This window comes from Panthera leo, chromosome C2 (genome assembly GCF_018350215.1).
Source record: "Panthera leo isolate Ple1 chromosome C2, P.leo_Ple1_pat1.1, whole genome shotgun sequence".
In the NCBI taxonomy this organism is placed as follows: Eukaryota; Metazoa; Chordata; class Mammalia; order Carnivora; family Felidae; genus Panthera; species Panthera leo.
The window spans coordinates 93278988-93303679 of NC_056687.1; the positions used below are offsets into that span (position 1 = coordinate 93278988).

The window sequence follows — 24692 nt, forward strand, 5'->3', positions numbered from 1 at the left end:
ATAAAACTAAATACTGGTAAACTTTAACTTACTCATTGAATAAAATTTTTAGATGCATAATGTATAATGTATATATAAAGAAACTCAACTCCAAGTGTGTTTAATTTTGATGAAATGCTTTTTTAATAATAAAGGCCCCTGAAATTTAAATCCCTAAGCAGTTGCTAATAAAGAAAAGAGACTCTCGGTCTTTCCTGTTGCTATCTTAACTGTTATTAAGTATATAATAACCCCATATGAACTGAAGAGAGCAGATGGCTTCATATTTCATATTCAATTACTTCTGATTTGATGAGGGTAGATAGATAGGAGGTCTTTCACATTTCTAGAAGGCTCTGGGTTCAGAATGGCTGAAAGGGTAAACATCTATGTAGCTCTGGTGGCTGAGAAGACAATATAGCTGTTTACTAAGATGTAAAGATGAAGCACTTCTTTTAGTTCTCTCTCCATAGAGGAAGGTAAATAGGGCAAATCACAGACAAAAACTCTAAATAGGGGAAACTTGTTTTCAATATTCCCAAGTTTTTTTCCTATTACTCTCCTTTTCTTATTAATAGTTCCCATTCTCTCTTCCAAATATTAAAAATTTTTACTCTAGGGGTGCTGTTGCAACCTGGCCTTTCCCTCAGTTTTTCCTTTCTTGCCCCCCTGAGCCTTGCAGACCAGCGCTTGCACAGGGGACTGGGCACTGAGAGTGGTTAAAGCCACAGGGAAAATGGTGGAAAATTCACCATCGCTATTGCCGGAAAAAGCGATCTGTGGCTTTGTTCTTTTTTAAGCTCCCAATTTGGCTTCATACTATATATTATATGGGATTTTATTCCCGAATCTTGGCTAAACTCCTTAGACTTACTAACCTACTGGCCTCAAAAATATTGTGCAGTTGCACTGCCCATCTACCTCTTTATTCCTATAGTAATTGGTTATGTACACTTACTTGGAATAAACATGAAAAGTACCTTTCCACTCAACTCCATTCATACAATCACAGATAACTATGCTAAAAACCAAGGGCAAAAGAAATACCAAGAAAAGGCTATCCCAGCATTAAGATATATTCCATGGGGCACCTAGGTGGCTCAGCCGGTTAAGCTTCCAACTCTTGGTTTTGGCTCAGGTCATCATCTCATGGTTTGTGAGTTCAAGCCCTGTAATTGGCTCTATGCTGACAGAGTGTGGAGCCTACTTACGATTCTCTGTCTCCCTCTCTCTCTGCCCATCCCCTGCTTACTCTCTCTCTCACTCTCAAAATAAACATTAAAAAAAAAAAGAAAGAAAGAAAGATATTCCTATTAGTAAAGTAAACCAAATGTTCTTTCTTGCAGCCAAAGAACTTTATGCCAAAAAAGTTAATTGTACGTAGACGAACACCAAGCAGGTATTATGTTTTTGATGTATTAATTTTGACCATAATTATTTTGATTCTATTAATACCCAATGTTGAAATGTAAGAAACAAGTTGAACTTCTCTTAATTTCCATTAATATTACAAATGTTCTCAAGTATTAGTTATTAACAGAATAAATAAAATATTGCATCACCATATACCAGATTTTTAAAAAAAATAATTATCAGTAAAAGAAACCCCTCCCCAAAAAAACCTTATTCTTCTAAATCTCCAAAATAAAATTATACCATAACAAAAACTAATTTTTAATAACATACTAACATAATTCTAAAAACATTTCATGATTTACTCAACATAATAATGAGCCCCAAATCCACATGTACCTAAGACTAGTTCTGAAAATAAATCTGCCAAGTTCAAGATTAGAAAGTAGTAATGGAGGCTTTCGATTAAGATGGCAAGAAGTAGGGAGACACTAGTCTTGTCTCGTCCCTCAAAAACAGCTAAATAAACATCAAATCACTGCGAACACCCAAGAAATCAATCTGAGGGCAGAAAGCAAAAATGTACAACTGGAGGAGAAAAAAAATGCCTCATTAAGAAAGGTAGAAGCTATAGAGAGTTGAACTGGGTGGAGAGAGAAGAGCTGCGGGAACTGCAATGGGGAGGAGGCCTGATCACAGACAGAAGAGCAAGAGAAAAAGAAAGAGAAAGAAGAATGAAATTGCACATAGGGAATTTCACAAGAAACACTCTTCCCCAAAACCAATGACTGGGAAAAGGAGAGGGGCTGAATACCCCTAGTTTTCATAAACAGTAGAACATAGAGCCTGAAGTTTTGGATGTCTGCACCATCGCCAGTGTTGCACCTGGCAAATTTAGCCATGTTCCAGTAGGAAATGAGGTCAGAGACCTAGGAGTGGGCAACATGCTCTGAGGATTCCGAGTAGCACAGGGAGAAGCAGTTCCCCTGCCTGGAGTGCATTTGGGAAAGGTGGCATGGCCTCTCTGGGAACAAAAGACCCAGGAGGTGCCACTGAGCTGACCTGTTCACTAACACTGGAACAAGAATGCTAACTGAGGGCAGCAAGCCTTGGTACCAGCTTTCAGCTGTGCTTTATCATAAACTCCAAACTGCTGCGCAGTGGTGCAACTGATTTCTGGAACAAGCTGGACCTAGCCACAGCGCAGTGAAACCCTCCCCCAAAGGATCAGCATGGGTCTCCAAAATTTGGAGCTCTGAAACCTAGCCATGTACCTGAGATAAAATACAGACATGCTGTGCTGCCCGGCAGGTGGACAGCTCAGAGGCAGGCAGGGTGAAGGCGGGGATCTGGTGGAAACCGGGACACGAGACAGGAGATTGTTCTGTGAGGGCTTCATGAAGAGTGGCAGGCTTGAGCTCCCTGCTCTGGGGATGAGAGAGCCGGGCAACTCCATTTTCACCCCGCCTATCAGGACTGACTGACTTCAGTGAGCAAATCAGTGCCACCAAGTGGAGGCCAGAGCCACTTACACCACTAGGGCAAATCCACCTGAGAGTCAGCACAGCAGGCCCCACCCCCAGAAGACTGGCACAAACCCCTCTCACACACCAAGTCCACTGATCATAGAGTGCTACAAAGCTTCAGCTCTAGGGGAAAAAGGATATAGCCTCCTTTGTTTTTTTTCTTGTTTATTTTCTGCGCCTTCCCCCTGACCCTGGGCCTTGGGATATGGAAAAGGCAATTTTTTTTTTAATTTATTTTTTTTTTAGTTTATACATGGAAAAAACATCCTTAACCTACAAGGAAAGACAGATCAGGTTTGCAGCATATCTGTCACAGAAACTGGGCAGGCCAGAGGGAGTGGCAAGATATATTCAATGTCCTAAATGGGAAAAATATGCAGCCAAGAATACTTCAGACAGCAAGGCTATTAGTCAGAATAAAGAGATAAAGAGCTCCCCCACTCCAAAAAAATAAAGGAGTTTGTGACCACTAAACCAGCCCTGCAGGAAATATCAAAGGGGATTCTTTGGGGAAAAAAGAACTAAAAGCAACAAAGACTAGAAAGGAACAGAGAACATCACAAAAAACACCAATTTTATGGTAACACAAAGGCACTAAATTCATATCTGTCAATAATCACTCCGAATGTTAATGGACTAAATGCTCCAATTAAAAGACATATGGTATCAGAATGGATTAAAAAAAAAAATCTATATGCTGCCTACAAGAGATTCATTTTAGACCCAAAGACACATGCAGATTCAAAGTGAAGGGATGGAGAACCATGTATCATAGTAATGGAAGTCAAAAGAAAGCCAGAGTAGCCATACTTATATCAAACTAAAATTTAAACCAAAGACTTTAACAAGAGATGAGGAAAGGCATTACATCATAATTAAGGGGTCTATCCACCAAGAAGACCTAACGATTGTAAATATTTATGCCCCCACTTGGAAGCACCTAAATATATAAATCAATTAATAACAAAGAAATTCTTTGGAAATAATACAATAATAGTATGGGACTTTAAAACCCCAGTTACAACAATGGACAGAACATCTAAGCAGAAAATCAACAAGGAAACACTGGCTTGGAATGACACACTGGACAAAATGGACTTAACAGATACATTTAGGCTATTTCATCCTAAAGCAATGGAATACATATTCTTTTTGAGTACACATGGGACATTCTCCAGAATAGATCACATACAGGGTCACAAATCAGCCCTCAACAAGTACAAAAAGACTGAGATCATACTATGCATATTTTCAGATCACAGTGCTATGAAACTTGAAGTCAACCACAAGAAAAATTTGGAAAACCCTCAAATACAGGGGTTAAAGAACATCCTACTAAAGAATGAATGGGTTAACCAGGAAATTAAAGAGGAAATAAAAAAGTACATGGAAGCAAATAAAAATGAAAACACGACAGTCCAAAACCTTTGGGATGCAGCAAAGGCAGTCCTACGAGGGAAGTATATACAATACAGGCCTACCTCAAGAAACAAGAAAAGTCTCAAATACACAACCTAACCTTACACCTAACGGAGCTAGAAAAGTAACAGCAAATAAGGCCTAAAGCCAGCAGAGAAAGGAAATAATTAAGATTGGAGCAGAAATAAATGATACAGAAACAACCTAGTAGAGATCAATGAAACTAAGGGCTGGTTCTTTGAAAGAATTAATAAAACTGATAAACTCCTAGCCAGACTTAACAAAAACTAAATAAAATCATGAATGAAAGGGAGTGATCACAACTAACACCACAGGAATACAATTATAAGAGAATACTGTGGAAAATTATTTGCCAACAAACAGGGCAATCTGGAAGAAATGGACAAATTCCTAGAAACCCACAAACTACTAAAACCGAAAGAGGAAGAGATAGAAAATTTGAACAGACCCATAACCATCAAAGAAACTGAGTCAGTAATCAAAAATCTCCCAACAAGAGCCAAAGCATTAGAGACTGTTAAAAACTGAGAACAAACTGAGGGTTGATGGGGGGTGGGAGGGAGGGCAGGGTGGGAGGGAGGACAGGGTGGGTGATGGGTATTGAGGAGGGCACCTTTTGGGATGAGCACTGGGTGTTGTATGGAAACCAATTTGACAGTAAATTTCATATATTAAAAAAAAATAATAAATAAAATAAAATAAAATAAAATAAAATACTCCAGGAACGAAAGGCACACGAGGAGAAACAAGATGCAGTCAGGTAGGTAGGTATGTGGGGCTTCACTGACCACTCTCCCTACTTTGTTATATGCTTGAGATCTTCTGTAATAAGAGGCTAAAAAATTAAACTTAGTTCAAAGAAAAAAAAAAAAAAAAAAAAAAATCTCCCAACAAACCAAAGTCCAGGGCCAGATGGCTTCCCAGGGGAATTCTACCCAGACATTTAAAGAAGAGTTAATACCTAGGCTTCTCAAACTATTCAAAAAAATAGAAATGGAAGGAAAACTTCCGAACTCTTTATACAAGGCCAGCATTACCTTGATTCCAAAACCAAAAAGGAGAATTACAGGCCAATATCCCTGTGAACATGGATACAAAAATTCTCAACAAGATACTAGCAAATCAAATTCAACAGTATGTTAAAAGTTATTCACCACAATTAAGTGGGATTTACTCTTGAGCTTCAGGACTGGTTCAGTATTCTCAAATCAATCAACGTGATATACCACATCAATAAAAGAAAGGATAAGAACCATATTATCCTTTCAATAAATGCAGAAAAAGCATTTGACAAAATACAGCATCCATTCTTGATAAAAACCCTTAACAAAGCAGGGATAGATGCAACATACCTCCATATTATAAAGGCCATATATGAAAGACCCACAACTAATACCATCCTCAACAGAGAAAATTGGAGAGCTTTTCCTCTATGATCAGGAACAAGACAGGTATGCCCACTCTCACCATTACTGTTTAATCAGGACATTGCTAAACGTTTGCTGCCATCTTGTGGCTAGCTTATATGAAATTTTTTTCATTAGCTGTTTTATACATCAGTTCTAGAATTATTAGCCATCTTGTGGCTAGTAATTCAATAGATTGTATTTTAAGGAAATTTTTCCATTAACTATTTACATTTAAGTATTATGGTTATACATTTGGAAAGGACTTCATAAGCAATCTAGTCTGACATTGTGATAAATGTAGGATTAATTTCTACAATAAGCAGTCACTATACTGGAAGGATCCATTTTTTATATGGATACCTAGAACTATGAAAAAAAATCCCTCTTAACAATGAGCACTTTTGTAAGCTTTATAACAAAAGCCATCTCTATTATTTTTCTAGTCAGCATTGTTGTAGGCACTAGCTGTATTTTCTTCCATGGAACTTTTTGTGGAACAATCCTTTATAACAACATATTGTTAGTGCATAGAAATTAAAAAAAAAATCATGCTGGATTGAAGCATTCTATAATAATTAGGATAAATTTGTCAATTTCAGGGTTTTATTCCTTGGTTTTCCCTGTCATGTCACTTGTTGAAAAAGAGAAATTGAAATCTTCTGCTTAAAAAAATAATAATTCAAAATGTCTGTTAATTGTTCAACACCTAGGCAAGAGGTTTTAATCAAATACTACCTATTCTATAAATCACTATAATTATACCTCAACAGCCTTCAACGTCAGACTTAGCTATGATAAAATAAACATTTATTTCCAACAGGAAATGTCCAAGGCAATCTGTTATAGTACTAGGGTAATGTAAAGGATTGCTTATCATTACATTCTTCTCTATCTATGTCATTTGTCCAAAGATGAAAAGGTCTATACCTGTCTATCACATGTCTCTCCCATATATAATGAAGAAATCAAGTTATTTGTAAAGGGACCTAGATTTCATCCAAGATATACTATAGACTACCTGATTTCTGTGAGTCATTTAACTTCAATAATTTGATTTTCTCATGTAGCTGCATTTAATCTGTATAAGATAATTATATATTCACAAGAGTATTTGATTTTCAGAGGATGGACTAAGAAAACTGGATTGGCAACTTGCCTAAGAGAAAAACAACTTGTTACAACTTACCTACTGCATTCAACAAAGGTAAAAGAACAATGGAACAAAATACCCTCTATTTTACAAATAGCCAGGTCAAAGAACACCAATGAAAATCACAGGGTACATCAGAACAAGTCCCCAAAGCCCCACTAAATCAGAGGCACAGGAGCTATTAGCCTTTCAGTAAACTAGGCATTCAAAATGGTCTCATGTGTCTATACTTAAAAAAAAATTTTTTTAATATTTATTTGTTTTTGAGAGAGACAGGGGGGGGGGAGAGAGAGAGAGAGAGAGAGAGAGAGAGCGAGTGAGCGAGCATGAGTGGGGGGGTGGGCAGAGACAGAGGGGGACACAGAATCTGAAGCAGGCTCCAGGCTCTGAGCTGTCAGCACAGAGCCTGATGCGGGGCTCGAGCTCACGAACCACAAGATCGTGACCTGAGCCAAAATCAAATGCTTAACCAATGAGTCACCCAGGTGCCCCTCATGTGCCTATACTTTTAAAAATCTTTTCCAAAACAACTTATTAAGCCGGTTTTCCTCAACACACATAAAGTTAGAACTTTCCTACATTCATAATTTCATAATTACCAAGTCATTAGAAACGTAGGGTTAGTCTGAATGCATTGTAATGAAGTTAAAACTTTCATTATAATAGTGGTTTAAGAACTTACAGCATCTGCTTTACAAATGGTATTGGCTACATGTCGACATAGCATCTTTAGCCAGTTCTCTTTTGGAAGTTCCTCTGATGTCATCTGGAAACTGAGCAGCACATTTGCCCGCTCTGTTGGTGGCCTCACAAGCAAGGCAAAAGCATTATGGCAATCTAGGGTTCCAGAATAATCATAGACATTAAGTGTTACTCCTTGCAAAATGAAAGATTTATGCAAGTTTAGTTCCCTCAGAGCAACAAAACTCCAATGAAATGATCTCTTCCCCACCCTTTCCATCCTCTATATTTTTAACTACACAAGGAACATGATATTACACTGAAACACTGGCAAGATTATAACAGTAAGTACCATGTGAGAGACCAACAATGATGATTTAGACATTAAGCAGTATTTTCTATGAAATTTAATATTTTCTGAGAAAGTTTTTTTGAATTAGATCATTTCTTAGACTTCCAGAATTTAAGTTTTAAATTAAAATGGCATTATAAGACTAATTTGATACTTAAATCAAGTTCAAAGAAATCAAATGTCCAAATATTAAAACTTTCACAAAATGGTTTTGGACCAAAATACTAAAACAGAACCTATTTTAAATAATAATCCATAATTCAAATTCAAAAACATGGAGAGGATTTAAATAAATGCACTATTGTAACACTTAATACATCCAGAATCTGACAACCAAATAAAGACACAAAGTAAGTTGTTATTCATGTTTTCTGTGATTGTTTCTCATAAACTCAAATCCTTCCATCATTAGAGGATGAGATCAGTAATGGAAACAGCTTACTTGTAAAAAAAAATAGGTCCTAACATCTAAAATATGGCCATGCACACACATTACTAAATGCCAATTAAACAGATCATACTGTTTTTGATAATTTCAGGCCTTCAGAGAACCCTCCCTAACACTACCACAGTTGAGTAAAAGCTCTCCTTAACACACATTTGACCCATGTTGAGTCTACCATAGTTACTTTGGGTACATTTATTCACGCACATCTCTCCTGGTCATATTCTAAACATATTTCTAGCAATGCAGCCATTGCCAACAAGAAAGCAATAGGATGCAGGGCACAGGTAATAGACTGGTGATTTCTTTTGGATTCTAAAGGAACGAAATAAGTTTTGATGTGGGAAGAAGCTAGGTTAGGACACTATCTTGACATGAAACCATTTAAAAGCTCTTCGTCCCTTAAGGGATGAAGACACCCCACAGGATGAGATAGCATTTTCATTTGAGAAAAATAAAACATCAAGTAGGTTCTAGAGAAGACTTTGGATAGAAGTATAAGAAAAATTACTTTACCAATACTAACCAACTGTATTTAAAGATAATTTACCAGTTTTAAGAAAGAAAGAAAAAAAAAAACGGAGTGAATCAAACCTACAATGATTATGAACTATTTTCAGTTAACCAACATTTATCCAATGAGCATACCTTCTGTTTCTCTTATGTCCAGCACTTTCTTAATTTGAGAAAGAGGCATGAGATGAATATGCTTAAGAGAAGCTGGGGGTCGGGTATGGCCATGAGGACTCCTAAAAGTGCCAATAACCTTATGCCGTTTTCTTGCTATCTGATTACAGAAAAAATAATAATAATAATATGAATGAAAACTATTAAAGACTAAATACTTAAAAATGACACTAATGACATAAATCTACATGCAATTCACTTGGCTATTAATCATCCCAGAATTACTATGCAATAAGAAGCAGAGTTACCATGTAACAAATTCATACATGTAATTGTATAGCAGAAATGTTCATGCATATATAAGAAGAACTTAAAAAGTTAGGAAAACAGACCAAGGGACAGGATCTAAGCAAAAGGTCCGCGAGGTGTGAAAGAACTTAGAAGCATTTTGAGAAGGAATAACATCATAGGATACAGGAATCTTCAATAGAAGGCCCTGAGTTCAGGAAAGGGAATAGCTGCTCTGGGATCTCAGTCGTGGGTTCAAAAGGTAATCGATTTTAGTTGAAGAGGAGAATTCACAATTATCTCAAATCCTGTACAAGGCACTGAGGACAAAAGAGTAAATAATATAGAGATGGTTCTGGCGCTCATGATAGTTAGGTATCATTGAGAAAGAGGCAGGGTAAAGAAGTAACTAACTAAATAATACACTAAACAAATGATACAAATTATAAACTCAAGGTACAGTGTTAAAATATAACTTTACCTAAGCTGGGAACTCCTACAAAAGGAGGAGATAGGTAAAGTAACTAGAGAAGACAGGAGCAAAATCAGAAAGGGCCTTGTAATTCATGATGTACTGAATTCTGTGAATTTTATAAGGTCTTTAAATTTATTATTTTCATTTCCATGAAAGCCTAACGTATTATTTTGCCTTTTTAAAAGAAAGTCTCTTTTGAGGTTATAATCATCAACTGAAAGACGAAAGACATTAACACAAAATGATTTAGGTTAAGTTACTTGATGAATTGAGATTGGTCACCATCATGAATTCAATATGGCTAAAAATGCACTACCCTGGGTTGGCTATTGGAAAAGATCAAAAGGCAGTCAATATCATATTCACATTGAAGCAGAAATACAACTCAAATAAATGTTACATATCAAATACTAAATTTTAATTTACATTAATATAGTAAAAATAGGCAATAAAGATGAAATAATTTCTACTATAAATTTGAATATAGTTTTAAATCAATTTGGCTAAGCTAAGCAAATAATTTTTAATTTTATTTTTTATTTTTTAAAATTTACAACTAAATTAGTTAGCATATAATGAAACAATGATTTCAGGAGTAGATTCCTTAATAATGCCCCTTACCCATTTAGCCCATCGCCCCTCCCACAACCCCTCCAGTAACCCTCAGTTTGTTCTTCATATTTATGAGTCTCTTCTGTTTTGTCCCCCTCCCTGTTTTTATATTATTTTTGTTTCCCTTCCCTTATGTTCATCTGTTTTGTCTCTTAAAGTCCTCATGAGTGAAGTCATGATTTTTGTCTTTCTCTAACTTCACTTAGCATAATACCCTCCAGTTCCATCCACATAGTTGCAAATGGCAAGATTTCATTCTTTTTAATTGCCGAATAATACTCCATTGTATATATATATATATACCACATCTTCTTTATCCATTCATCCATCGATGGACATTTGGGCTCTTTCCATAATTTGGCTATTGTAGATAGTGCTGCTATAAACATGGGGGTGCATGTGTCCCTTCGAAACAGCACACCTGTATCCCGTGGATAAATGCCTAGTAGTGCAATTGCTGGGTCGTAGGGTAGTTCTATTTTTACTTTTTTGAGGAACCGCCACACTGTTTTCCAGTGTGGCTGCACCAGCTTGCATTCCCAACTAAGCAAATAATTTTAAAGTTCATTTTTAAAAAGGAAAAACAATGACAAGTGCCAATATCAATGACACAAATGTTAGCACATCAAGGTAAAAACTCAAACAGAGATAAAATATAAAAAGGAAAATATATAAATCCTCAATTTAGATTCAGTAAAATATCCTCTGTCCTATTTTAAGAGAAGTCAGTATAGATTTTATCCATTTTAAATGTTTCTAAGTTTTATCATTTTCTTCACTCCAGATTTGCTAAGATTTTTTTTTTTAATAAGCTAAAGAATAAAAGTTTAGGATTATAAGTCTTGAAGTCCAAATTTAATAATAGACATAAAGCTGTTTCAGTTAATGTGATTCTGAGTTAGGGAGGCTTAAGAGAAACTAGAACAAAAGTCAGTGGATTTAAGAAGGTAAAGGAAATGAGGAACCAGGGTATCACATAATGTACTCAAAAGCTATGGGGAGTAAGCAATGACAGGAATTAAAGTGGCAGGTAAGTCAATGAGACAGTTATAAAAAACTTCATGGAATCTGAAGAAGATGTATGATCAAAAATTTAAAGCCACAACTCTCTCAGGATTCAGGGGATAAAACCCAGAATGGATTAGCAACCTAACCTATTAGATGAAAGGTGCCAGCTGACCTGGGCACTTTAATAGGAAGAGAAGCAAAAGCAAACAAATAGAAGTACTGAGCAACTATGTAAAGTAAAACCCCATTGGAAATTGACTTCACCTACCCCTGTTCTCCAAAACAAAGCAGGCTGAAGTTCTCCTTATGGAGGAAACAAGTAGTTCAGAATTATCTGCCTCACGACTTTTTCAGTTAGGGTATGGTCAATTATGCATAGTATTTTCACTGTCTTTTGTATTTTGTGACATTACTGATCAAATAGAAATAGTTTTTCATTAACCTCACTACAACAAAACACTGCATTTAACACAAGTCAATTTTTGATGAGATTTTATTAGGCCTATAACTGTACATGGTTGGCTCTCTAAGATTCCCTGTATTTTATACTAAACAATAATGTATGTAAGAGGGCAGCACTTCAAGAGAAGTATAGTAGAAAAGGATAAAAGGAAGAGGTACAGACTTTAAATAAAAGCTTTAATAGATGAGAATTTTAGAATTATAATCAGTGTAGCCCATCTGATATGCTAACCACTCATTTACCCTAAAATCTGTTGTCTTAAGGGATCATCAGGGGATCATGATTCTTAATATTCAATAATCAAGTTATTCTACTCTTCAACAAAATATTGGCTCCTTCTTTGATTGAAAAATCTACTTCAATTTCAAATTATTTTGTAGATCTTGAATAAACATACTTAATAGAGCCAGTAAGTTCCTGAATTCTTGATCTAAACATTTATTAGCATGGAAATAAATTAAATTTTCATTTTGACTTGGATTTTAAGTCATGAAAATTCATCATACTTCTTAGTATTAGGCCTTCTCCTAAAAGTATTCTATTAATACTACTGAACCAACAATTGGGCTCAATTTAAAAAAAAAAAAAAAATGTGTTTTGTTAACTTTAACTTCTACATTATACTTCAATCAAAGCTTGGCTTTAAACATTCAGGCAAGTCACACAGATCAGCAGTGTTATACTATATTAAGTACAAATTTACCTCCAGGCAGTCATTGAAGAGAAAGAGAGTTACTTGCTCTCCTCTGTCACAGGGGTGTTCACCTAGAGAAATTGTTTCAACTCGTTGGACTAAGCTTCGGTGAGAAGACAAAAGATTTGCCTGTATAGATTGAAAATATTAGTAAAAGAGATCACTTGGTAGTAATCTTTTTAAAGTTATAATTTAAAAGAAAATGGTACCGATATTCTGTTTATATTAAAACTATAAACTCTCAGTACCAAAAAAGAAAATAAACTAACAATCATCAAAAATGAATACTTACTGGGCATCCATCTACTTCATAAACAACATCAAATATTTGCTTTTGAGCTTCTGTTTTTCTCTTATCCTCATTAATATGGCTGAAAAATTAATAAATTTAGTTTAGAACTTCAACTTTAAAAAAAATTAAAATATGAAAACTGCATTCAAAGATATCTCTTGTCACAAAAAAAAGATCTTCCATGCAAGTCTATCTTAATTTTGACAACTGAATCAGTTAAAACACCTCCTAAAAGTATCCTACCATATTAAAAAAATTCTAAAGAATCCTTCAGAAAATTATGTTTTACTAACTTCTTTCTATATTCCTTTTTTACTATACTATGTATTTCCTAAAATAGATTAAACCTGTACAACTTCAAGTTAACAGAAGTTTTATTAGTTAAGGTTTTATGTAGCTCATTCCCAAGTCATATGTTAATCATTTCAGTAAAACAAAAACTAAGACTACTACTTCCATATAAGATGAAATTAAGAAGGAAAGGATACACCTTCTTCCTGAAACAACTAAAAACCATCAAAATATAAAGAATCAAGTGTTGTTAAGATACTAGGAAGTCAATTCCTATGAGACAAGAGACAAATAAGGCAATCCCAACTAACTATATGCTGTCTATAAGAGACATTCTTTAGATTCAAAGACATAAATAGGCCGAAAGTAAAATGGCAGAAATAAATACTCTACCCAACAAAAGCAAAATACACATTCTTCTCAAGTGTGTATGAACCATTTTCCAGGGTAGGCCATAAAATAGGCCTCAAAAATTCTGAGAGGATTGAAACAATACAAAGAATCTTCTCCCACAACAAGGAGTAAAACTAGAAATAACAAAAGAAAACTTTGGAAATTCAGAAATATGTGGGAATTAATAAACAGCATACCCCTAAATAACCAATGGGTCAAGAAGAAATCATAGGGAAATTATAAATTCTTTGGGGAAAAAAAAAAACAAAAAACTGATGAGATACAACTAATGCAGTACCTACAAATTTATAGCTATAAGTGCATATAATAAAAAAAGATCTCAAATCAATAACATGTTTAGGTTACTGATTTAAGACTCTAGGGAAAATAAGTAAATCTAAAGCAAGAGAAAGAAAGAAATCATACAGTAGAAATTACTGAAATAGAGAATAAAAAAAATAACAAAAATCAACAGAATGAACTGGTTCTTTGAAAAGACTGACAATATTGACAATCCTTTAGCTAGGCTGGCCAAGAAAACAAAGAAGACTCAAATTACTAAAATTATGACTAGAAGATGGAACATCATTACAAACCTTATAGAAATAAAAAGGATATGAGAATACAATGGACAATTGCATGTCAACAAAGTAGATAGCTTAGATGTAATGGACAAATTCCTACAAAGAAACAAACTATAGAAACTGACTCAAGAAGAAATAAAAAGTCTGATTAGGTCTATAACAATAAATTCAAGTAGAGATTCTAAAGCCCAAGTAACTTCATTGATGAATTCTACCAAACACCTAAAGACTTAATACAAGTTCTTCCCAAGTTCTTCCAAAAAAACAGAAGAATACATTTTCCAGTGTATTTGTTAAGACCAATATTAGCCTGATACCAAAGCAGGAGACATCACTAGAAAATTGTAGACCAATATCCCTTACGAATACAGACACCAAAATCCTTAACAAAATACTAACAAACCAACTCCAGCAACATTTAAAAAAGATTATGCACCATAATAAAGATTTTTATCCCAGGAATACAAGTTTAAGTGAAAATTCAAGGGACCCAGAATAGTCAAAACAATCTTGAAAAGGAAGAATAAAGTTGACAGACTCACATTTCCCCATTTTAAAACTTAATACACAAAGCACAGTAATCAGGACTGTGTAGTACTAGAATAATCATAGTCATTTAGGATCAATGAAATAGAATTAAGAGTAGGACAGAAATAAGCCCTCACATTTATGGTCAGCTGATTTTCAGTAAAGATGCAAAAGAAATTCAGTGGAGAAAGGATGGTCTTTTCAACAAATAGTACTAGAAGAGAGTTCCATATACAGAAATAAACATTGATCCATACCTTGCGCCTTATACAAAAATTAACCCAAAATGGATCATAGACCTAGATAATTTTTACCTAATAACCAAAAACAAAAAATTTCTTGAGGAAAACAGAAAAAAATCTTTGTGACCTTGGGTTAGGTCAAATTTTTTTAGATAAAAGTACCACCCATAAAAAATAATTGATAAGCTGGACTTCATAAAAATCTAGAACTCCTGTTTTTTGAAAGAAATTGTTAAGAGAAAAAACAAGCCACAGACTCCAAGAAAATATCTGCATATCACATATCTGACAAAAAACTTTTAACCAGAACAAAGAACTCTCACAGCTCAATAAGACGACAATCCAAATTAAAAAAAAAAAACAAAAACAAAAACAAAAAAAAACAGACAAAGGATTTGGACATGCATATCACCAAAGAAGATGATATGGACGGCAAATAAGCACATAAGAAAATGCCCATCACTTATCATTAGGGAAAACACAAGTCAAAACTACAATTAGATTTCACTACACAACTATTAAAATTTCACAAATTAAAATAACTAATCATCCGAGAGTTGGTAAGGACATGGAAACACTGAAACTCACCATTTACTGTTGGTAGGAATGTGAAACATTACAACTACTCTGGAAACAGTTTGACAATTTTTTTAAAAGTTACACATATTACCTACTATACAACCTAGCCATTCCTACCACTAGGTATTTATCCAAGAGAAAGGAAAACATATATTCATACAAAGACTAGTTCACAAATGTTCATAGCAGCTTTAATGGTAAGAGCCAGAGCTGGGAAAACAATCAAAATGTCCAACACATGAATGGATCAATCAGTTGTGGTACAACCATACAATAGCAAACAAGAATAGGGGATGCACTACTGATAAAAGCAACAGTAAAGATGAATCTCAAAATAATCAGCTGAGTGAAAAAAGACTCACAAAACACAACATACTGTCTGATTCTATTTAGATAAAATCCTAGGAAATGAAAATTATACACATAAAAAGAATAGTTGTTGCCCTGGGATAGGAAGTACTGGGAGAGGCAGGGAAAGGAATTATTACCAAAAGGCATGAGTACACTTTTGGAGGTGATAGAAATGTTCCTTATCCTGATGGTAGTGATGGTTCTGTGGGAGTGTATATATACCAAAATTAACCAAACTACATTTGAAACATACATAGTTTCTAAAAACAAAACATACACATACTGAAGCTACTAGAGCATATATCTATAACAAATTAATCTATATAAGCTAATATATGTAACTAATATTGTAAGAATCTAATTTTAGGGTTTTTGGTTTGCCTAAATGGCAAAGGCTAGTTAAATGGCACTATCTCTTTATTTCCTTTACCTGAAAAAATTATGGTTGTTTCAGTCAACCACAATACGCATTTAATCCCTAGGCTAAATATTCAAAAATCTCAAGAAATGAGATAGAGATGTGGTCAAACTCTATTAGGTTTGTAAGTCAGCATCACAATTCATCCTTAAAATAACAGCTCCTATAATTCAACATTTATTGAAAACCTATTAAGAGCATGGCATTTAGGATAAGGATATATTAGGGGTGCCTGGGTGGCTCAGTCGGTTGAGCGTCCGACTTCAGCTCAGGTCATGATCTCACAGCTGGTGAGTTGGAGCCCCAGGCTCTGTGCTGACAGCTCAGAGCCTGGAGCCTCCTTCGGATTCAGTGTCTCCCTCTCTCTCTGCTCCTAACCCACTCGCTTTCTGTCTCTGTCTCTCTCAAAAATAAACAAACATTAAAAAAAAAATTAGGATAAGGATATATTAGACATGATTCTTAAAGTTTCAGAAACTTAAGTAATATTGAAAAAGAAGTAAATCTTTAATCACCTGTCTTATCAGTATGCTCATTATCCCTATAGCAGCCAACTGATACTCTTCTAAGGGACACAACAGGTCAAAAGACTATTCCCTATTTAGGTTACTTTACAATCTTTGTTTACAAAACATATTATACATAAATAACAAATACTATAAGATACCAACCCCTTCAGCTTTCTCTTTTGTGAAAATAGGTGTTGACTGCCTACTTCATAGAATTTGTTGAAAGGATCAAGGTAAATTATGTGCAGAGTATTTTAAACCATGAAGTGTGGGGAAAAAACTATTATCCTGACATCAAAATAACAAAAGCATGAAGCATGAAGACTGGCTGATCAACATGTAAAATATAAACATAATTTTAAAAATTGCACAACCCTTTTGGCAGCAACAGACCTAGTATTCGCCAATTTGAGCATTATTCTACTGCTGGGCCCTCTCTCTAGAACTAGCAAAGTCTGTAAGAGCTCCTTAGCAAGTATTTTAAGAAACTCTGTTACATATAGAAGCACCTCAGGGACTCTCAGAAGTCATTTAACTAAATCTATTAAACATGTTGATAAGTCCAAAGAGTTGAAGTCCCCTTGCCCTCCATGACATAGAACAATTAATAGCAACAGTATTCATTTCTGATTATAATAATCAAGAAAGATCATTTCTGATTAGAGCTAGGTCTCCAAGTTAGACCTAGAGTAATTACCCTAAGTTTAACAATCAAGTACCCAAGTCAATTAATTCCATGGAGTTTTACACTTTTAACACATCTCCAAGAAACACCATCAATTTATATTCTATTAAATTCAAAATAAGAAATAAAAAGTCAAAAGTAAAAGTGAAAGAATTATTATAAATGTTTACTTTTTATTTCACCATAGTCATCTTCCTGAGTTACATTTGGATAGTTTAAATGAAGACAAGAACAAGCTATGACTGGAGGTATATAAAGAAAATGTCTAGAAGTGCATTTATAACATTACCAAATTTCTAAATCATTGTTACTTTCTAAAACATTGTTAGATGTTTTTGATTAATGACTGTATTCTTAAAATACTTCTCTCTCATCGTTTTAATGTGTAACTACACTATTAGAAAAATAATTTAGATATCACTACATAAAAATTTGCTTTGATATTCTTCTCTCCATTTATGACTCTAATTGCTCTATAATTCCATTTTAATCTAGGCAACAATAAGAAATTGAAATAATGCACTTACGTCATTACTTCCTTTAGTGATCCAATAGCTTTTTCTAGAGTGCTTTTGTCAGGATTTTCTTCGGCTGTATGCTTCTTAAGATCTGTTACGAAAAAATGTTTTTTTTTCTGTGATTAGAAAAATACAGTGGTTTTTTATCAAAGACTTTAGAATGCTGTCCATTTTGATATAGGCAGGTTCATTTTTAAAGCTAATATCTAAACTTTACTTTTAAAAAAGTCTTACACAATGTTCCCTTAAGAGCTCTCTTATACGTTTGTTAAGGTTTCCACTAACTAAATGTTTAGAATTGTATTGTATTGACTAAATGTTTAGAATATTACAGATTTTCTTACACTGCTCACACCTAGGTTCTTCAAGCTCTCTCCATAGTGCTTGAATGAAAACGCATGATCCTCAATTAGCTGAGAAGTTATCATATATGGTATATTTCATGTTGGGGCCCATGGCTCTATCACAGAGAATATTCAGTAACCTTGAGAGCACAGGTTTTATCTTAGAGGTTCATGAGATGCTTATACTTGGACTCTTCTTACCCAGGTTAAGTTCCCTATGCCATATTCCATCTGATGGTTCCATAATACCATACCCACCCGATCTTTTTTTTTTTTTCCTATCTAATCTTTAAAGTTGGAATGATACAAGAAAGGCTTAGAAACTATTTGGTGGATTTCTACAAGTACCTAATGAAAAAATAATGAAGGTAAGTAAATAATCCAAAAAAAAAAAAAAAAAATCACACTACTTTGTAAAGTTAAGTCACACTATTTGTTCATGTATTCTCCTTATAATCTAAAAAACAGGATTGCTTTTAAAGACTAGGGAAATCATCTTATAAACTAACAATTCTAAACTACATTAGATAGCCTTAGGAGAAAAACAAAACTGATTTACTTTTAAAATTACAACTATAATTCATATAGTTCCCAAAGTATTTTTTTTTTTTTTTTTTCAACGTTTTTTATTTATTTTTGGGACAGAGACAGACAGAGCATGAACAGGGGAGGGGCAGAGAGAGAGGGAGACACAGAATCGGAAACAGGCTCCAGGCTCCGAGCCATCAGCCCAGAGCCTGACGCGGGGCTCGAACTCACGGACCGCGAGATCGTGACCTGGCTGAAGTCGGACGCTTAACCGACTGCGCCACCCAGGCGCCCCGTTCCCAAAGTATTTTAAAGAGAAAACTAGATTAAACAGTCACAAAATTAGCCTCCTTATCTGTTACCCGTATTACTATACTTAAGATTTAGGGCTCAAAATACTTTATTACAGACTTACTCCTGTTCGTAATTTAGTTTTCATACGTAATTTAAAAAATATTTCCGGGGCGTCTGGGTGGCTCAGTCGGTTGAGCGGCCGACTTCGGCTCAGGTCATGATCTCACAGTCCGTGAGTTCGAGCCCCGTGTCAGGCTCTGTGCTGACAGCTTGGAGCCTGGAGCCTGTTTCAGATTCTGTGTCTCCCTCTCGCTGACCCTCCCTCGTTCATGCTCTGTCTCTCTCTGTCTCAAAAATAAATAAACATTAAAAAAAAAAAAAAAAAAAAAAAATTTCCTAAAAATATTCACTACCTTCACTAAATGTAAAGTCATATACATATGCTTTTCTTTTGCTACAGGCAAAATTTATTCATGAAAATTAACTCTTGTAAAACTCCCTTCCATTGATATGTATAGTTTAATCTCTAGAATAAATGGATGCATGCTTCAAGAGTGTTTTGCACAATCTAAGAAAGTTTGTGGATCCTGGGTGGCTCAGTCGGTTAAGTATCCCACTTCCCCACTTCGGCTCAGGTCATGATCTCATGGTCTGTGAGTTCGAGCCCCACATCCGGCTCTGTGCTGACAGCTCAAAGCCTGGCGCCTGATTCAGATTCTGTGTACTTGCATTAGAGCAAGTATACAGAACTTTATGAAGATTCAGAAAAGGATTATGTAACTGGAGACATATGAATCATCTCTCGTTTTGTGATTCTGTGGCTGAATTTTGTTCAACTGGATGTAAATTAACTGAATTAAGTGACACACCGTGAAATGTAATACTTTCAGTAGAGAAACAAAAAACAAAATAATAGTCAATTAATCCTGTAACAAATAAAGCATTTTAGGAGACTGAATTATTGTAGCACCAGTGATTATTAAGACCATCCATAAAGGTATTTTCTATATAAGATATAAACTTTAGTGCTGAAATCTAAGAAAACTATGAAAATGAGAAGACTTTCAAAATTTTTAGAATAAAACAATTCCATAAAAAACATCCAAAATAGTCTGAAAACAGATCAGACAAGTACCATTTAAAAGTAACGCAACACTGGGTAACCTCTGTACTGGTCGAATGAGAAGTTCAACAAGGCTTTGCCGTCCACATTCTGGTTTCGCTTGGTTTATCTGAAAGGAATCAATTAAACAATTTAAAAAAAAAAGGTTTTTTGCAAAGATTAAATGCCCTACATTTACTAGACTACACCTTATTACTAATGCCCTGAAAAGAATTAATAGAAGAGATGGGATGGCAGCTATTAAAGATTACTATGACTGAATAATCTTCCAAGGACCTTAATGACCTCCTGGCCACTCAAGGATTGACATCTTAAACACAAAATGAGTTTCTCTGCACACTCCTATCTATTGTATCTTAAGTTTCTCTTGAGTCTACACAATTCACAAGAAAAAAATAGTTGTGAAGTATTAATTATGCTGATACCATTGAATAAACAAAATAAAGCCCTGGTAAAGAAAAAAAAAATTCTTAAAGGCAAAATCAAATCACACTGAAAAATTTTACGTGTTTTAGAACTAAAACATGCATAACTTTAAAAAACATGAATAACTACAGACAACATTCTCATTCACTCAGTTCCCTCGTGGCCCCTGCTGTCTAAACCTTCTGAAGTTTGTGGATCCTGGGTGGCTCAGTTGGTTAAGTATCCCACTTCCCCACTTCGGCTCAGGTCATGATCTCATGGTCTGTGAGTTCGAGCCCCACATCCGGCTCTGTGCTGACAGCTCAAAGCCTGGCGCCTGATTCAGATTCTGTGTCTCCCTCTCTCTCTCTGCCCCTCCCCTGCTTGCATGCATGCTCTCTCACTCTCAAAAATAAATAAACATTGAATAAATAAACAGATAAAATTTTTCTGAAGCTTTACTATCACTGCCACTCTCAAATATGGCTAAAGTTAATAGGTTACACACTAAGAGGTTTTTACATGGATAGATTTTTACTAAATGTATAATTTAAATGAACTCCTTTAGAAATTATTCTCAGATTTTTATTGGAAAGAAATGCACATTACCTTGAGAAAAGCATGAAATCTTGGCTTCTGTTTTTCACATTTAATAATTGTTTCCTTGCTCATTTCAAAGAAGTTTACAAAGGGAGGATAGGTTTTTACCAAATCTTTTGACTAGGGAGAAGAAGAAGAAAAAAATATTAATTTGTTATGGATATTATCCTTAGATAACGAAATTTAAAACCAAATAATCAATAGTCACAATCTGACATACTGCATACAAAAGAAAAATTTATAATAAGCTTGTCAAGTTAAATACAGAAATTTTACACATTTCTCATTAGCGAGTTAATTGCTAAACAAAATGCATCAACTGGTACACAAAGCCTAAAACTGCAAACAAAGACTCAGAAAGAAACAAAGTATACTCATACATATTGTATTGACATAAACATGACAAAGTTTTAAAACTTCTATAAGTTCAGAATATAGTAATAAGCACCCCAGAACATGACATGCTATTATTTATTGACAAACCCAAACCATCATTTAAAGTTTATTTATTTAGGGATGCCTGAGTGGCTCAGTTGGTTAAGCATCCAACTTTGGCTCAGGTCATGATCTCATAGTCTGTGAGTTTGAGCCCCAGGTCATCAGGCTCTGTGGTGACAGCTCAGAGCCTGGAACCTGACTCAGATTCTGTGTTTCCCTCTCTCTCTGCCTCTCCCCTGCTTGCACTGTCTCTCTCTCAAAAATAAATAAATATTTCTTAAAAATTAAAAGAATAAAGTTTATTTATTTATTTTTGAGAGAGAAAGAGTAAGAGTACATGAGTTGGGGAGGGGCAGGGAGAGAGGGAGAGAGAGAATCCCAAGCAGGTTCCGTCAGCATGGAGCCCAATGTGGGGCTCAAACTCATGAACCGTGAGATCATGAGCTAAGCCAAAACCAAGAGTCAGATGCTTAACCAACTGGGCCACTTGGGTGCCCCCAAACCACTACTTAAAAGATTAATTATAGGGCCACCTGGGTGGCTCGGTTGATTAAACATCCAACTCTTGATTTCAGTTCAGGTCATGCTCTGATGGTTGGGAGATGGAACCCCTCAACAGGCTCTGTGCTGAGTGCTGAGCATGGAGCCTGCTTGGAATTCTCTCTCTCTCCCTCTCTCTCTCTCTGCCCCTCTCCCACTGGCACACATGCTCCCTCTCTCAAAATAAACATTAAAAATATCAATTATAGCACTCAAAATTGCAACAAAAAAGGAAAAATGTCTCAGCTAATTGAGGAGACTAACAGGTATCAAAAAGATATGTGACCGAAAAAAAAGATATGTGACAATAATTTGCATATTTGGAATTCTCAACCAACCAGAAAAAAACAGGTAAGACTATATGGTAAGAATGGAAGTTAGGAGGAGGCCTCAGAAAAGAAAAGTATGTGTGCCAGAACCCAAGGCACTGAAACCTATAAATTGTATTCAAACAGACTGAAAGACTTAGAAATCCCATTCACAGCACCTCATTCAAAATGAGTTTACTTTATTTGATAAACTTAAGCCATGTGGTTTTGCCCTAGCAAAGAAAAGCAGTTCATTATAAGCTTTTATGCAGAGCAGACACAAAGACAGTAAAAAATGATATCAACTAAAAAGAAAAAATTAAAAACTCAATTACAGAAAATTTCACAAAATCATTAATCTGTGACCATTTATGAAGGACAAATAACTTGATATATAGTAAAATTTTATGGCACAGTAGGACAATTAGTGTTCCTAACGATGACCTTGGGGTATCAAGAAGTGTTAAATTATATATAGCAAATATGTTTCAGAAGACAAGAACACTTCCAATATATTTTCTAAACACAACTATGTCAGAGTTTTGAAAGCTCACACATTTAAACAAGTAACTATCATTCCCTGAGAGTACTTAATGAGATGATGCTTTAACCTGAAAACCTAAAAAAGAAATTAAATACTCACATATTTAAGAAAGATGTCACCAATGCTTTTGCTCTCATCCCAATTAACAATAAGGTCTTCCAGATCATCCTGAAAGAGCACAAAATACAACATTTAAGCTTGAATTTGACAGTCCCTTAAACATTTTCCAATATTTTTGAAATATTCATTTGAAAGAAGTACCTTACAAAGTATATTAATTTGATGTGCAAAACAATAACACACTCTTTCTCCTCAATAAGGAATTAACTTTTTGACTATGAGGAAAATACCCTTTGAAAAATAATTAAGAAAACACAAACAGTGTCAAGTCAATAAGACAGCCTAACTTTCCAAAATGATAGGCCAGTTCAACATCTTTTCTTATTAACTATAAAATTGATTGCCATTATTAATTGTAGAAAACTACTTTTGATCTTGCTGCTAAAGCACCCATCTGAAACTGTAATCTCTAACAGGTCAGCAAATTTTACTTAAAGGGCCAGAAGGTAAATATTTCAAGCCTTGCAGGCCATATGGTTTCTGTTACAAGTACTCAACTCTGTCCATGTAGTGTGGAAGCAGCCACAGACAATTCAGAAACAACTGAATGTGGCTGTGTTTCAATAAAACTTTCTTTAGCAAAACAAGCAAAACTTTACCAAAATCCTAATCTGACTAGATTTGGTCCATCAACCATAGTTTGCTAATTCCTGACCTATAAAATCCTAAAATATTAAATATTTGTAAAAATTTTAAAGACATTTAAAAGTATTCTAAGGGGGCACCTGGGTGGCTCAGTCGGTTAAGCGGCCGACTTCAGCTCAGGTCATGATCTCACGGTCCGTGAGTTCAAGCCCCGCGTCGGGCTCTGTGCTGACAGCTCGGAGCCTGGAGCCTGTTTCAGATTCTGTGTCTCCCTCTCTCTGACCCTCCCCCATTCATGCTCTGTCTCTCTCTGTCTCAAAAATAAATAAACGTTAAAAAATAAATAAATAAATAAAAATTAAAAAAAAAGAAAAAAGTATTCTAAGATAATAAAATACAAATCAGATGGTAAAATGAGATGCCAAGAAATGACATTCCCTAATCGAAATTCTAAAAGTGACTTTAAAGTAGAAATTAATCAATAAGCCCTTATAACCAAAAGTTCTCCAAGTGTCATCCACAGGCTTCCCAGGAAATCTCTGTAGTGGAATTCATGAGATTAAAACTATTTTCATTACAACACTAAAGCTCCATATGACTTTTCCACTCTAATTCTGTCACAAGCATACTAGAGACTTTTCTAGAGGTTACGTGATGTGTGATACGACAGACTGAATTCAGAAGCAGATATAAGAAAACAGTCTTCTCTTAAGCAAGACAGAAAAAATGTAAAACAGCATCACTCCTCTTACTATTTCAGCTTTGGAAATAAGCTATTTTCCATAAAGGTTGTTATTTACAACAAAAGAAAAGAAAAAATTCATAAATAAAACTAACCTTTGGGCAATATAATATAGTAGATTCTGACACTGACTTGCTAGTTTTAAATACTGGCCCTAACTTTGAGACATGGAACAAACTGAGGGTTGGCGTAGGGAAGTGGTGGGATGGGCTAGATGGAAGATGGGTAC

General features: G+C 34.9%; 1 protein-coding gene and 1 pseudogene across 13 annotated transcripts in view; one reads left to right on the plus strand and one right to left on the minus strand.

Moving 5' to 3' along the window:
• The window catches only part of ECT2 (epithelial cell transforming 2), a 64890-nt gene that overhangs the window by 10917 nt on the left and 29281 nt on the right, over positions 1 to 24692 (minus strand). For all 13 annotated transcript variants that reach the window (XR_006207389.1, XR_006207392.1, XR_006207391.1 and 10 more), the window contains 8 exons: positions 23116 to 23184; positions 21196 to 21306; positions 20194 to 20290; positions 17902 to 17983; positions 12795 to 12873; positions 12512 to 12631; positions 8984 to 9122; positions 7540 to 7694 (listed from right to left, as the gene is read on the minus strand). Coding sequence is in view for 5 of the 13 variants with exons in the window: in XM_042956158.1 (XP_042812092.1) it covers positions 7540 to 7694; positions 8984 to 9122; positions 12512 to 12631; positions 12795 to 12873; positions 17902 to 17983; positions 20194 to 20290; positions 21196 to 21306; positions 23116 to 23184 (852 nt within the window). In the remaining 8 variants the exon portion in view is untranslated. The remainder of the gene's footprint in view (positions 1 to 7539; positions 7695 to 8983; positions 9123 to 12511; positions 12632 to 12794; positions 12874 to 17901; positions 17984 to 20193; positions 20291 to 21195; positions 21307 to 23115; positions 23185 to 24692) is intronic.
• LOC122230365 lies at positions 716 to 2816 on the plus strand (annotated as a pseudogene).